Raw genomic sequence first — 14961 nt, 5'->3', positions numbered from 1 at the left:
ACAGCGACATCCCGGGAATGCGACAGGAACCCCCGGCAGGGGGACAGCGACATGGCGGGACAAGGAGCCCGACATCCCCCGGGCGTCCCGGTCCCGGGACAGGAACGGACATCCCGGGATAGAACGGACATCCCCGGGATGGGGCGTTATCCACAGCCCGGGCCACGGAGCGTCACCCCAGGGGGACAGCGGGGACACCGGGGGACACCGACATCCCGGGGGGATGGATCCACGTCCCGAGATAGTGACACCCGCATCAGTGACAGGAACACACGTCAGGGACAGGGACACATCCCGGGACACATCCACGGGACAGGGACACGCGGACCAGGACAGGGACCCGGGACAGGGACTCGCATCCTGGGACAGGGACACATATCGGGGACAGGGACACGAACCCGGGACACATCCACGGGACAGGGACACGCGGACCAGGACAGGGACCCGGTCCAGGGACTCGCATCCTGGGACAGGGACACACATCAGCGACAGGGACACATCCCGGACACATCCACGGGACAGGGACACGCGGACCAGGACAGGGACCCGGGACAGGGACTCGCATCCTGGGACAGGGACACATATCGGCGACAGGGACACGAACCCGGGACAGGGACTCGCATCCTGGGGACAGGGACAGTGGCTCTGCCACGGGCTGCGGGTGTCCGTGCCCCGGTGTCCCTGTGCCCCGCCTGTCACCTGCCTGCCACCTGTTTGTCACCTGCCCGACCTCTGGCCCCTGTCCCAGTTGTTACCGGCCCGTCACCCCGAGTGTCACCTCCCTGTCCCCTGCCCGTTCCCTGCCCCCGCCCTGAGGGGACACGGGGAGGGGTCTGCAGCACTCGCGACCCCCACCCCAAAGAGCCCCCCAATGTCACCCCCCGCGTGTCCCTTGTGCCCTCCCCGGGCCGCCCCCCCCTCTGCCCGACGGCCATTGGGGGGTCCCGGGGGGCGGATTTGGGGAGGGGGCAGAAGGAACAGCCGGGAATTAGGGGGTGGGATTTGGGGAAGGCAGCATTTGGGAAGGGAGAATTTGGGGAGGGGGAATTCGAGGATGGTTGGATTTAGGGCGGGATTTGGGAAGGGGGAATTTGAGGGGATGATATTTGGGGCGGGATTTGAGAACGGGGCATTTGAAGGGGCGGGATTTGGGGCGAGATTCGGGATGGGGGGATTTGACGGGGTGGGATTTAGGGCGGGATTTGGGATGGAGGAATCTGAAGGGGCGGGATTTAGGGGTGGGATTTAGGGCGGGATTTGGGATGGAGGAATCTGAAGGGGCGGGATTTAGGGGTGGGATTTAGGGTGGGATTTAGGGTGGGATTTGGGATGGAGGAATGAAGGGGGGGATTTAGGGTGGATTTAGGGGCGGGATTTAGGGGTGGGATTTAGGGTGGGATTTGGGTGGGATTTGGGAAGGCGGACTCGAGCGCCGGCCCCAGCGCGGCTTTATTGGTCTGAGTTTTACATTCTGCTGTCGAAACCGGGGCGACCCCGGGAGCCCCCCGGCCCCAGAACTGCGGGCGGGGGGCGCAGGGGGGGGCACTGAGGTACAAACGGGGGTCCCCCACCCCCTGTGCCACACCCCGAACCCCCCCAAACCCACCCCAAACCCCCCGTTACTGGCCAGGAGTGCGGATCTGGGGGTGCCCGCAGCCCCCACCCCAAATCCCACCCTTATTGGGGGAGGGGTCCCACCCACCTCTGCTGCCGAGTCCCGGGGTGCCGGGGGGGGTCTCAGCCCCCCGAACCGTTGTGGCGGCGCCCCCCAAACTGTCGGGGCCCCCCCAAACCGTTACAAACCCCCCCAACCGTCCCAACGCCCCCCCAGAGCCCGGGGGGGGGGGGCCGGGTTTGGGGGATCCCCCTCAGGAGCAGCGAGCCTTGTGCTGGAAATAGGCCTGGAAACGGCTCTGGGCGTAATCCTGGGGAAAAAGGGAAAAATGGGGCGAAAAAGGGGTTAAAAAGGGGTTAAAAAAGGGGTTAAAAAGGGGTTAAAAAACGGGTTAAAAAGGGGTTAAAAAGGGGGGGAAATGGGGGAAGAAGGAGGAGCAAAAGGAGGAGGAAAAAGGGAGAAGGGGGAAGAGGGAGAAAAGGGCAGGGAAGGAGGGAAAAGGGGAAATGGGCAAAAAAGAGGGAAAAGGGGTTAAAAAGGGGGGGAAATGGGATAAAGGGGGAAAAGCGAGGGAAGAAGGGGAGAAAAGAGGGAAAAAGGGAGAAGGGGGAGAGAGGGAGGAAAGGGCAGGGCAGGAGGGAAAAGGGAGGAAGAATGGGGGAAAATGGGAGAAAAATTGGGAAAAAAGGGGAGAAAATGGGGGCAAATATGGAAAAAGGAAAGAAAGGGGAAAGGTGAAAAAATGGGGGGAAAAAGGGAGAAGGGGGAAAGAGGAAGGTGAGGGCAGGGAAGGAGAGAAAAGGGAAAAAAAGGGAGGATAAAAGGGGGAAATGGGTGAAAAATGGGGAAAATGAGGGGAAAATGGGGGGCAAATCGGGAAAAAGGGAAAGAAATGGGAAAGGGGGGAAAAATGGGGGAAGAAGGGGGAGAAAAGAGGAAAATAAGGAGGAAAAAGGGAGAAGGGGGAAAGAGGGAGGAAAGGGCAGGTAAAGAGGGAAAAGGGGGGATAAAAGGGGGAAAAGGGGAGAAAAATGGGAAAAATTGGGAGAAAATGGGGGCAAATATGGAAAAAGGAAAGGGGGAAAATGGGGGGAAAAAAGGAGGGATAAAAGGGGGGAAAATGGGAGAAAAAGTGAGAAAAAAGGGGACAAAATGGGAGAAAATGGGGAGCAAATCGGGAAAAGAGGAAGGAAAGGGGAAAAAACGGGGAGAAATGGGGAAAGGGAGGGGAAATGAGGGAAAAGGGGATGAAAGGTGAGTTCAGGGGGGTTGTGGAGCCCCCCACACCCCAGAGGGGCACAGTGCCCCCCAAAGCTCACCAGGTACCCGAAGTGGATCGTGGAGATCTTGGCCTGCACCACGGACCAGAGCCCCCAGAAGAAATGGGAGGCCAGGGTGAAGCTGGGGGGAAACGGGGGTGAGACCCCAAAACCCTCCCAGGGCACCCCAAAAACACCCAACGGGAGGGGGGCGTGGGGCAGGGGAGCCTAAAAATGGCACAGAGACCCCGAATAGGGGCACAGAGACCCCAAATCTTGGCACAGAGGGCCCCAAATAGAGGTACAAAGCCCCCCAAAAATTCCACTGTGGACCCCAAAAGTGACACAGACATCCCAGAGTGGCACAGAGACCCCCAATGGAGGTACAAAGACCCCAAAAAAAACCACACAGGACCCCAACTGAGGCACAGAGGACCCCCCAAAAGTGGCACAGAGACCCCAAATGAGGGCATAGAAACCCCAAATCTTTGCATAAAGGACCCCAAAAGTGGCACAGAGGATCCCCCAAATGAGCGGCACAGAGACCCCAAATGAGGGCACAGAAACCCCGAATCTTGCCACATCCTTTAGAGGACCCTAAAAGTGGCATGGAAACCCCAAACAGAGGTACAAAGACCCCCCCCAAAATCCCACAGACACCCCCAAAAGCGGCACAGAGACCCCAAAGAGAGGCACCAATCCCCCCAAATCCCACTGAGGACCCCCGGATCCCCCCGGTACCGCTCGATCTCCCGCAGCATCTCCTCCTCCAGGCGCTCCTGCTCCTCCGGCGGGGCCCGCCCGCGGCCGCCCGACAGCGCCGACAGGTAATGGCGGATGAAATGGAGCTGGGGAGGGGGACACGGGGCTGGGACCCCAAAGGGACCCCCAAAGGGACCCCCGAGCACTCGGACAGGTAATGGCGGATGAAATGGAGCTGGGGAGGGGGACACGGGGCTGGGACCCCAAAGGGACCCCCAAAGGGACCCCCGAGACCTCGGACAGGTAATGGCGGATGAAATGGAGCTGGGGAGGGGGACACGGGGCTGGGACCCCAAAGGGACCCCCAAAGGGACCCCTGCCCAGCCCTGCGATCCCCAAGCACTCAGCAGGTAATGGTGGATGAAATGGAGCTGGGGAGGGGGACACGGGGCTGGGACCCCAAAGGGACACCCAGGGACACCCCCTGACTGCAAGGGATCCCCATGGGACATCCCCGAGACACCCAAAGGGATCGATCCCCCAGTCCCAAGGGGACACCCCAGGGAACCCCTCGACCCCAAAGAACCTCCTTGACCCCAAGGGACCCCTCCCTGTCCCCAAGGGACCTCTCCAAGGGACCCCTGCCCAGTCCCAAGAGACCCTCTTGGCCCCAAGGGACACCCCCAGGACCCTCCCCAGGACCTCCAGGGGACCCTCCAGACCCAAGAGACACCCCGGGACCCCAAAGCCCCCCCCCCAAGGGGCCCCCAGACCTGCTGCTGGCGGCTGGGGAAGTGCTCGGGGTGTGCCTGGAAGCAGGGCCAGCTCTCGTGGCTGTAGCTGTAAACCCACTCGCAGAAGTGATTGCCCAGGTCAAAGCCCCTGCAACGGGGGGGTCACACAGCACCGACCCCACTGGGAGCCCCAAAATCACTGGGGATCAGCACCGACCCCACTGGGAGCCCCAAAATCACTGGGGATCAGCACTGACCCCACTGTGAGCCCAAACCCATCATGGGATCAGCACTGACCCCACTGGAGCCCCAAACCCACTGGGGATCAGCACTGACCCCACTGGAGCCCCAAAATCACTGGGGATCAGCACTGACCCCACTGTGAGCCCAAACCCATCATGGGATCAGCACTGACCCCACTGGGAGCCCCAAAATCACTGAGGGATCAGCACTGACCCCACTGGGAGCCCCAAAATCACTGAGGGATCAGCACTGACCCCACTGTGAGCCCCAAACCCACCAGGGATCAGCACTGACCCCACTGGGAGCCCCAAAATCACTGAGGGATCAGCACTGACCCCACTGTGAGCCCAAACCCACCAGGGATCAGCACTGACCCCACTGTGAGCCCCAAAATCACTGGGAGATCAGCACTGACCCCACTGTGAGCCCCAAACCCATCATGGGATCAGCACCGACCCCACTGTGAGCCCCAAACCCATCAGGGATCAGCACTGACCCCACTGGGAACCCAAAATCACTGGGGGGTCACACAGCACTCACCCCACTGGGAGCCCAAAACCCACCATGGATCAACACCGACCCCACTGTAAGCCCCAAAATCACAGGGATCAGCACTGACCCCACTGTGAGCCCCAACCCCATCATGGGATCAGCACTGACCCCACTGTGAGCCCCAAAATCACTGGGGGGGTCACACAGCACTGACCCCACTGTGAGCCCCAAACCCACCCAGGGATCAGCACTGACCCCACTGTGAGCCCCAAACCCACCAGGGATCAGCACTGACCCCACTGGGAACCCCAAAATCACTGGGGATCAGCACTGACCCCACTGTGAGCCCCAAAATCATTGGGAGATCAGCACTGACCCCACTGTGAGCCCAAACCCATCATGGGATCAGCACTGACCCCACTGTGAGCCCCAAACCCATCATGGGATCAGCACTGACCCCACTGGGAACCCCAAACCCCCCTGGGAGCCTGCAGAGGGGATTAAAGCCCCAAATCCCACCAGGATCATGGAGCAGAGAGGTGAAACCCCAAATCCCAACGGGGGTCACTGAGTGGTGATGGGGAGACCCCAAATCCCACCGGGACCGTGGAATATGAGCGGGAAGCTCCCAAATCCCAGTGGGGTCATGGAGTGCAGGGAACCCAAATCCTTTAGGGACTCCCAAATTGCCATCCTCCAAAAGCCCCCAGGGACCCCCTAAAATCTCCCTAAAAAAAGAGCAGGGACTCAGGAGGGGGAGCCCCTAAAAGCCACCAGGAATATGAGCAGGAAGCCCCCAAATCCCAGTGGGATCATGGAGTGTGAGGGACCCCCAAGGACCCCTAAAATCCCCCAGGATCAGGGACTTGTGAGGGGGAGCCCCTAAATCCCACCGGGACCGTGGAATCTGAGCAGGAGTGGGGAAGTCCCAGTGGGATCATGGAACATGAGGGACCCCCAGGAACCCCCCAAACCCCCCTGGGGACCCCCAAACCCCCCTGGGGACCCCCAAGCCCACCGGTAGTTGTAGCTGCTGTACTCGAAGTCGATGAGCATGAGCCGTTCCGAGGAGGCCTCGCGCCCCGCCAGGAGCAGGATGTTCCCTGTGGGGTCGGGTTTGGGGCATTTATGGGGGATTTGTGGGGTTTTGGGGGGTCTGGGGGACAGGGCCACCCGTGGCACTCACCCTCCTGCACGTCGTTGTGGCAGAAAACCACCGGGGATGGGGTGGCCTCCAGCAGGTCCCTGAGGGGCGAGAGGGGCTCAGAGGGGACACAGGGACAGGCTGGGGGACCACGATGGGGACAAGGGGACAGCCAAGGGACAGGGGGACAGCTTGGGGACAACCCAGGGTCAGGGGGACAGCCTGGGGACAGGGGAACAGCTTGGGGACAGCCCAGGGATGGGGGACATGGAGGACACCAGGAGTATGGGGACATGGGGGGACAGCAGGGGTTGGGGACATGAGGGACAGCCCAAGGACATGGAGGGATCCTGGGATATGGGGACATGGTGGGGACACCAGGGGTATGGGACATGGGACATGCGGACAGCCCAAGGACATGGAGGGATCCTGGGATATGGGGACATGGGGAGACACCAGGGGTATGGGGACATGGGGACATGAGGGACAGCCCAAGGGCATGGAGGGATCCTGGGATATGGGGACATGGGGAGACACCAGGGGTTGGGGACATGGGGACAGCCAAGGACATGGAGGGATCCTGGGATATGGGGACATAGGGGGACAGCAGAGTAAGGGGACATTGGGACATGGGGACATGGGAGGACACCAGGGGTATGGGGACATGGGGACATGAGGGACAGCCCAAGGACATGGAGGGATCCTGGGATATGGGGACATGGGGGGACACCAGGGGTATGGGGACATGGGAGCACAGGCACTTGGGGACAAGGGGGACACTTGGCATACAAGGACATTGGGGACACAGAGATCCAGGGAAATGGGGACACGGGGATGGCAGGGGTACAGGGACACAGGGACATGGAGAAGGCCCAAGGAAATGGGGATATACACAGGGGACACCAGGGACACCCCAAGGATTTGGGGGACACAGGGACACTGGGGATATGGGACACAGGGGACATGTGGGACACAGAGGAACAAAGGCATGGGTGACACCAGGAGATAGAGGTGACACAGATACAAGGAACACAGGGGAGACACCCTGAGGACATAGGGGACACAGGGGGGACACAGGGACTCTAGGGACATGGGGACACACAGGGATATGTGGGACACGGGGGACATCAGGGACAGGAGAACAAAGGGGACATGAGGGACACAGTGGGGGACCTGACATAGAGGGGACACCAGGGACAGAGGGGAGGACAGAACCACGGACACCCCGGCCCTGCAGGATCCCTGCCCTGGGGACGCCGTCGGGCTGGGCAGGGCCAGGGGACAGCAGAGGGACACCCAGGGGGTGGCAGTGACCTGAGGCTCCTCATCTCCTGCTCCAGGTTGTAGCCCCGGAGCTGCTCCAGCTGCTGCAGCTGTGCCGGCTCTGAGAACGTCAGCTCTGAGATCTGCTGCAGGTACCTGGGGACACGGGACAGTGTGGGGACAGTGTGGGGACAGCACGGGGACACCGAGGACAGAACCCCCAGAGCTCCCTGCCCAGCCCCGGCCACCCCAAGGCCACCCAGTGTCCCCTCTGTGTCCCACAGGACCTGCTGGAAGCAGCCAGGAAACCCCCGGGGTCTGGACCTGTTGGGATTTGGGGTCTCCACCCCCTGATCCCAATGGGATTTGGGGTCCCCACTCCCTGATCCCAGTGGGATTTGGGTCCCCACTCCCTGATCCCAGTGGGATTTGGGGTCCCCACCCCCTGATCCCAGTGGGATTTGGGGTCCCCACTCCCTGATCCCAATGGGATTTGGGGTCCCCACTCCCTACTCCCAGTGGGATTTTGGGTCCCCACACCTGTTCCCAGTAGGATTTTGGGTCCCCTCACCCCATTCCCAGTGGGATCGGGTCCCCTCACTCCATTCCCTGTTCCCAGCAGGATTTGTGTCCCCTCACCCCATTCCCTGTTCCCAGTGGGATTTTGGTCCCCCCTCCCCATTCCCAGTAGGATTTCAGTCCCCCCTCCCCATTCCCAGTGGGATCAGGCCCCCTCACCCCATTCCCTGTTCCCAGTGGGATTTTGGTCCCCCCTCCCCATTCCCAGTGGGATGGGTCCCCTCATCCCATTCCCATTCCCGTGGGATTTTGGTTCCCCATTCCCATTCCCAGAGGGATTTTGTGTCCCCCCTCCCCATTCCCAGTAGGATTTCAGTACCCCCTCCCCATTCCCAGTGGGATTTTGGTCCCCCCTCCCCGTTCCCAGTAGGATTTTGGGTTCCCTCATCCCATTCCCTGTTCCCAGTAGGATTTTGGTCCCCCCTCCCCGTTCCCAGTAGGATTTTGTGTCCCCCCTCCCCATTCCCAGTGGGATTGGGTCCCCTCACTCCATTCCCTGTTCCCAGTGAGATCAGGTTCCCTCACCCCATTCCCTGTTCCCAAGTGGGATTTTGGTCCCCCCTCCCCATTCCCAGTAGGATTTTGGGTCCCCGCTCCCCATTCCCAGTAGGATTTCAGTCCCCCCTCCCCATTCCCAGCGGGATCAGGCCCCCTCACCCCTCCATGGTCCCAAAGAGCCACTTGGGCTCCTTGTTGAAGGGCATGGCCATGCCGTGGAAGCGCGCCATGGTGACGGCGATCTCGGCCGAGACGCGCGGGTCCCGCAGCTCCTCGGTGCGCAGCCGCCGGCTCTGGGGGGGCACGGGGCGTTGGGGGGGCCCGGGGGGGCCCGGGGGGGCGCGGGGGACCCCGATCCTACCGGCAGGTACTGCTCCAGGCGGCCCTGCGGGAACACCCCGAAGAGGCGCGGGCCCAGCGCGCGCTCGGCCAGGATGGCGAACATGACGCTCTCCAGCACCAGCGAGTCCACGCCCTGCATGGGGGACAGGGGCGCCCCAAAACGGGGACACGGATTGGGACACCAAAAACACGGGACACCGAAATGGGAGCCCCAAAAATGGGACACAAAAAAACATGGGACCCCCAAAATGGGATCCGCAAAAACGGGACCCCAAATTGGGACACAAAAAACACGGGACACCAAACAGGGATCCCCAAAAACGGGACCCCAAATTGGGACACCAAACAGGGATCCCCAAAAATAGGACCCCAAATTGGGACACCAAACAGGAACCCCAAAAAACGGGACCCCAAAAACACAGGACACCAAACAGGGATCCCTAAAAACAGGACCCCAAATCAGGACACAAAAAACATGGGACACCAAAATGGGAGCCCCAAAAATGGGACACAAAAAAACATGGGACCTCCAAAATGGGATCCGCAAAAACGGGACCCCAAATTGGGACACCAAAATGGGAGCCCCAAAAATGGGATCCCAAATTGGGACACCAAAAACACAGGACACCAAACAGGGATCCCCAAAAACAGGACACAAAAACACAGGACACCAAACAGGGATCCCCAAAAACAGGACCCCAAATTGGGACACCAAACAGGAATCCCTAAAAACAGGATCCTGAATCAGGACACAAAAAACATGGGAACCCCAAAATGGGATCCCCAAAAACGGGACCCCAAATTGGGACACCAAAATGGGATCCCCAAAAATGGGATCCCAAATTGGGACACCAAAAACACAGGACACCAAAAAGGGATCCCCAAAAACGGGACCCCAATTTGGGACACCAAAATGGGAGCCCCAAAAATGGGATCCCAGATTGGGACACAAAAAACACGGGACACCAAAATGGGATCCCCAAAATGGGATGTGCAAAAATGGGACCCCAAATTGGGACACAAAAAACACGGGACACCAAACAAGGATCCCCAAAAACGGGACACCAAAAACACAGGACACCAAACAGGGAACCCCGAAAATTTGGGTGGGGATCCCAAATTGGGACACAAAAAACACAGGACACCAAAATGAGAGCCCCAAAAACAGGATCCCAGATTGGGACACCAAAAACACGGGACACCAAAATGGGAGCCCCAAAAACAGGATCCCAGATTGGGACACCAAAAACACGGGACACCAAAATGGGAGCCCCAAAAATGGGACACAAAAAAACATGGGTCCCCCAAAAATGGGATCCGCAAAAACGGGACCCCAAATTGGGACACCAAAATGGGATCCCTAAAAATGGGTCCCAAATTGGGACACCAAAATGGGATCCCCAAAATGGATGTGCAAATGGGACCCAAATTGGGACACAAAAAACACAGGACACCAAACAAGGATCCCCAAAAACGGGACCCCAAAAACACAGGACACCAAACAGGGATCCCTAAAAACAGGACCCAATTTGGGACACCAAAATGGAGCTCCAAAAATGGGATCCCAGATTGGGACACAAAAAAACGGGACACCAAACAAGGATCCCCAAAAACGTGGACACCAAAAACACAGGACACCAAACAGGGATCCCCAAAAACGTGACACCAAAAACACAGGACACCAAACAGGAACCCGAAATTGGGGGGATCCCAAATGGACACAAAAAACAGGACACCAAATGAGAGCCCCAAATGGACACAAAAAAACATGGGTCCCCCAAAATGGGATCCGCAAAAACGGGACCCCAAATTGGGACACCAAAATGGGAGTCCCAAAATGGGATCCCCACATTGGACACCAAAAAACACAGGACACCAAACAGAGATCCCAAAAATGGGACCCCAATTTGGGACACCAAAATGGGATCCCCAAAATGGGATGTGCAAAATGGGACCCCAAATTGGAACACAAAAAACACAGGACACCAAACAGGGATCCCAAAAACGGGACCCCAATTTGGGACACCAAAATGGAGCCCCAAAAATGGGATCCCAGATTGGGACACCAAAAACACAGGACACCAAAGAGGATCCCCAAAAACGGGACCCCAAATTGGGACACCAACAGAGATCCCAAAAGTGGACCCAAAACGGGATCCCAGATTGGGACACCAAAAGAGATCCCAAAAACAGGACCCCAATTTGGGACACCAAAATGGGAGCCCCAAAAATGGATCCCAAATTGGGACACAAAAAACACACGACATCAACAGGGATCCCCAAAAACAGGCCCCAAATTGGGACACCAAAAGCATGGACAACAAATAGGGATCCCCAAAACAGGACACAAAAAACACGGGACACCAAAATGGGATCCCCAAAAACAGGACCTCAAATAGGAAATCCAAAAACAGGACCCAAAAATGGGACCACAAAAACAGGACACCAAAATGGCATCCCCTAAATGGGACCCAAAAACGGGATCCCCAAACTGGGACTCCAAAATGGGACCCCAAAATAGCACCCCCAAAACCAGGATCCCCATACCGTTACCCCAAAACCAAGACCCTAAAAATGGGACTCCCAACACCAGCACCCCAAAAACGGGCCCCCAACCCAGCACCCCCAATACTGGCACCCCAAACAATGGTACCCCAAAAATGGGACCTCAAACCCAGCACCCCAAGGAGCCTCGGAACCCCAAACCCCAGCACCCCCCACCCCAGAGGGAGGGCACCCAAAAACCCTAATCCCAGGGGATCCCTTGGGGTTCCCACGGGGTTTGGGGGGTTCCCTTGGGATTTGGGGTGTCACTGTTCCCTGACCTACAGGATGGCCCCAACACCCCCTACCCCAGTGGGAAGGCACCCCAAAATCCTAATCCCAGGGGGTCCTGGGGGGCTCCCCTGGGGTCCTCATGGGGTTTGGGGTCCCGGGGGTCCCCATGGGGTGTTACTGTCCCCTCACCTGCAGGATGGCCCTGGAACCCCCAACCCCAGCACCCCCCATATCCCAGCCGGATCCCCGATCCCGGGGGGCTCCCTTGGGGTCCCCGTGGGGTTCGGGGTCCCCATGGGGTGTCACTGTCCCCTCACCTGCAGGATGGCCCCATAGACGCGCAGCAGCACCTGCCGGGGCTCGTCCCCCACGCTCTGCACGTGCTCGGGCAGCGCACACTTGTACAGCAGGTTACTGAGCCCCCCTCTGTGGGACACGGACATTGGGGACATTGGGGACACCGGGGGGACACTGACCCACCCTGGCCAGCACGCACTTGTACAGGAGTTCCCAAGCCCCCGCTGTGGGATTTGGGGGGTCAGGGGCGACCGGGACACCAAGGTGGCACCGGGAACTGCGGGGGACATGGGGGGACAGCGATACCCCTGCTTGGGATGTGCTGGGCACCTGGCAGGAGATGGGGACACTGGGAGAGGGACAGGGACATTGGGGACAATGCATGGGGACACTGGGGACGTGCTTGGGGACACTGGGAGAGGCACTTGTGTGCGAGTCCGGGGGGAAACTGAGGGCAGCTGGGAGAGGGACCGGGACACCAGTCCATGGGGACAACCGGGGGACACTGGGGGACAGGGATGATGGTCTGGGAGGCGACACTGGGACACGGCCCTGAGGGCACCTGGGGACACCGGGGAACAGGGACATTGCTTCAGGGTGGGGCAGTTGGAAACACTGGGAGAGGGTCGGGGAAGAGACTGGGACACTGGTCTGGGGACACTGGGAGGGGACAGGGACACAGGTGTGGGGACACTGGGAGGGGACAGGGACACCGCTCCAGGGACAACCGGGGCCACTGGGAGAGGGACTGGGACAAGGGTCGGGGAAGGGACCGGCACACTGGTCCGGAGGGTAATTGGGGACACCAATCCGAGGGGCACTGGGCTACTGGTCACGAGGGCAACTAGGGGACACCGGGGACAGGGACAACGCTCCGGGGCAAACGGGGCCACTGTGAGGGGACGCTGTGAGGGGACAGGGACACCGCTCCAGGGACAACCGGGGCCGCTGTGAGGGCCATTGTGAGGGGCCACTGTGAGGGGACGCTGTGAAGGGACAGGGACACCGCTCCGGGATAACCGGGGCCGCTGGGAGGGACGCTTCCCTAAACCCCAGGACGAGACCACCGCGGAGAGGGCGGGGGGGGGAACGCCTCTCGCCCGTTCCGCTTCCTACCCGATGGGCCAGATGCCGAACTCGTCCGGGCCGATGAGCTTCCAGGAGCCGGACAGGAACTCGCGGCACCAGGCGTAGGCCTGCAGCCGGGTGGCGGCGGGGACATCGCCGTCCTCGCTGCAGCAGCCCTGGCCCCCCGCCGCGGCCGCCATGGTCGCCCCTGCCCCGGCCCGCTCTGCCGGGGCAGCGCCCGGGCAGCCTCTAACCAATAACAGCGCGGTTCACTGATTGACGGTGTAATCGACCAATAGAAAGACGCCTCGGGGAGGTGGTGCGTGCGCGACAGTCAATGGGCGCGCTCGGCGGGATGCGGCGGAACGTGGAGGTGAAGGCGCGGCTGAGGGCGCGGGAGGAAGCGCTGAGGGCGGCCCTGAGGCTGCAGGGGCTGGGCTCGGTGTGCCCGGTGTGCCCCGGGGCAGGGCAGGGAGCGCCCCAGGTGTGCCCCGGGGCTGGGCCGGGCACGGGTGAGGAGCAGAAGCCGCCCCAGGTGTGCCCCGGGGCTGGGCCGGGCACGGGTGAGGGGCAGGAGCAGCCCCAGGTGTGCCCCGGGGCCGGGCAGGTGCTGCTCCAGACCGACACGTTCTTCCGGGTGCCGCGGGGGCGGCTCAAGCTGCGCCGGACACAGGTGAGGGGTGGCAGGAGGGGCTTGGCCCTGTCCCCGTGCTCACCTGGCCCTGTCCCTCACCTGTCCCCACCGGTGCCTGTCCCCAGGATGGCCGGGGGGAGCTGATTTTCTACGAGCGCCCCGACAGCGCCGGCCCCAAACTGTCCAAGTTCAGCATCACCCCCACGGCCGACCCCGAGGGGCTGCAGGTGAGCGGGGCTGGGGGCGCCCTGGGGTCTCTCTGTGTGCCACCTTGTCACCCCTGTGCCATCCCTGTAAACCCCTGTGCCATCTCTGTCACCCACTGGGCCACCTTGTCAGCCGCTGTGCCACCCCTGTTTCCCCCCTGTCCCCAGGCGGTGCTGTCGCAGTCCCTGGGCATGCTGGGCTCTGTGGGGTCCCTGTGTCACCCCTGTCCCCCCTGGTGTCCCCAGGCAGTGCTGTCGCAGTCCCTGGGCGTGCTGGGCACGGTGAGGAAGGAGCGGCTCCTGTTCCTGCTGGGCCAGACCCGGCTGCACCTGGACCGGGTGCAGGGGCTCGGGGACTTCCTGGAGCTGGAGGTGAGGGGACAGGGAGGGTGGCACCCCAGGTGACCCCAAGTGACCCTGGTGACCGTGGGGTGGCCGCAGGTGGTGCTGCGGCCGGAGCAGAGCGAGGAGGACAGGCAGCGCGTGGCACTGGAGCTGCTGCAGGAGTTCGGGATCGGGGAGCAGGACCTCATCTCTGGAGCCTACCTGGATCTGCTGCTGGCACAGGGGGACAATGGGGACACCCCCTGAGCCACCCCCCGGGGCCGGCCAGGGACAGCGGGGCTGAGGGCAGGGGCACCTGGTGGCTGTGCCCACCCTGTAAACACGCTGTGACACGCTGTGCCTTGTCCCATCCCATAAACACCCTGTGGCCACCCTATAAACACACTGTGCCTTGTCCCACCCCAAAAACACCCTGTACCCCCTATGGACACCCTGTGCCCACCCCATAGACACCCTGTGCCCCACCCCATAAACACCCTGTGCCCTGCCCACAGACACCCCCAGCCCCATAATGCCCCCCAGAAACCCCTGCCCTGTCCCACCCCACAGACACCTCCTGCCCTGTCCCACCCCACGGACATCCTGTGCCCACCCCACAGACACCCCCAGCCCCAAACTCCCCGTGGAAATCCCACACTGCCCCATGGTCACCGTGTCCCCCTGCCCATGGCCACCGTGTCCCCATGGTCACCATGTCCCCCTCCCCATGGCCACCGTGTCCCCCTCCCCATGGTCACCAATAAACTCTGTGCCCGCCCCGTG

The 14961-nt window shown here is 61.0% G+C and overlaps 2 protein-coding genes across 2 annotated transcripts; one reads left to right on the top strand and one right to left on the bottom strand.

The window, feature by feature from the left end:
• Window positions 1-1399: 1399 nt before the first annotated feature.
• CHKB (choline kinase beta) lies at window positions 1400-13353 on the bottom strand. Its single transcript, XM_064703128.1, has 11 exons — window positions 13063-13353; window positions 11967-12075; window positions 8891-9004; window positions 8689-8822; window positions 7504-7608; window positions 6232-6290; window positions 6064-6148; window positions 4350-4458; window positions 3616-3722; window positions 2935-3016; window positions 1400-1925 (listed from the first exon to the last, which is right to left on the bottom strand). The coding sequence occupies exons 1-11, from the start codon at window positions 13212-13214 to the stop codon at window positions 1869-1871; spliced, it is 1113 nt and encodes a 370-aa protein (XP_064559198.1). The 5' UTR covers window positions 13215-13353; the 3' UTR covers window positions 1400-1868.
• LOC135442854 (uncharacterized) lies at window positions 13348-14961 on the top strand. The gene is made up of 4 exons (XM_064703130.1): window positions 13348-13687; window positions 13774-13875; window positions 14101-14226; window positions 14296-14961. Exons 1-4 carry the CDS (start codon window positions 13352-13354, stop codon window positions 14443-14445), a joined length of 714 nt encoding a protein of 237 aa, XP_064559200.1. The 5' UTR covers window positions 13348-13351; the 3' UTR covers window positions 14446-14961.

This window comes from Zonotrichia leucophrys, chromosome 1A (genome assembly GCF_028769735.1).
Source record: "Zonotrichia leucophrys gambelii isolate GWCS_2022_RI chromosome 1A, RI_Zleu_2.0, whole genome shotgun sequence".
Classification (NCBI taxonomy): domain Eukaryota; kingdom Metazoa; phylum Chordata; class Aves; order Passeriformes; family Passerellidae; genus Zonotrichia; species Zonotrichia leucophrys.
This window is presented reverse-complemented; position numbering and strand designations above follow the sequence as displayed.

Coding starts and splice junctions, on each gene's coding strand:
- CHKB (XM_064703128.1), bottom strand. CDS start 13,214: ATGGCGGCCGCGGCGGGGGGCCAGGGCTGCTGCAGCGAGGACGGCGAT. Junction 7,609..8,688: donor CTCTTTGGGACCATGGAGGG/GTGAGGGGGCCT, acceptor CCGTGTCCCCAG/GTACCTGCAGCAGATCTCAG. Junction 3,017..3,615: donor ATGCTGCGGGAGATCGAGCG/GTACCGGGGGGA, acceptor GTTTCCCCCCAG/CTTCACCCTGGCCTCCCATT.
- LOC135442854 (XM_064703130.1), top strand. CDS start 13,352: ATGGGCGCGCTCGGCGGGATGCGGCGGAACGTGGAGGTGAAGGCGCGG. Junction 13,688..13,773: donor TCAAGCTGCGCCGGACACAG/GTGAGGGGTGGC, acceptor GCCTGTCCCCAG/GATGGCCGGGGGGAGCTGAT. Junction 14,227..14,295: donor GGGACTTCCTGGAGCTGGAG/GTGAGGGGACAG, acceptor GGGTGGCCGCAG/GTGGTGCTGCGGCCGGAGCA.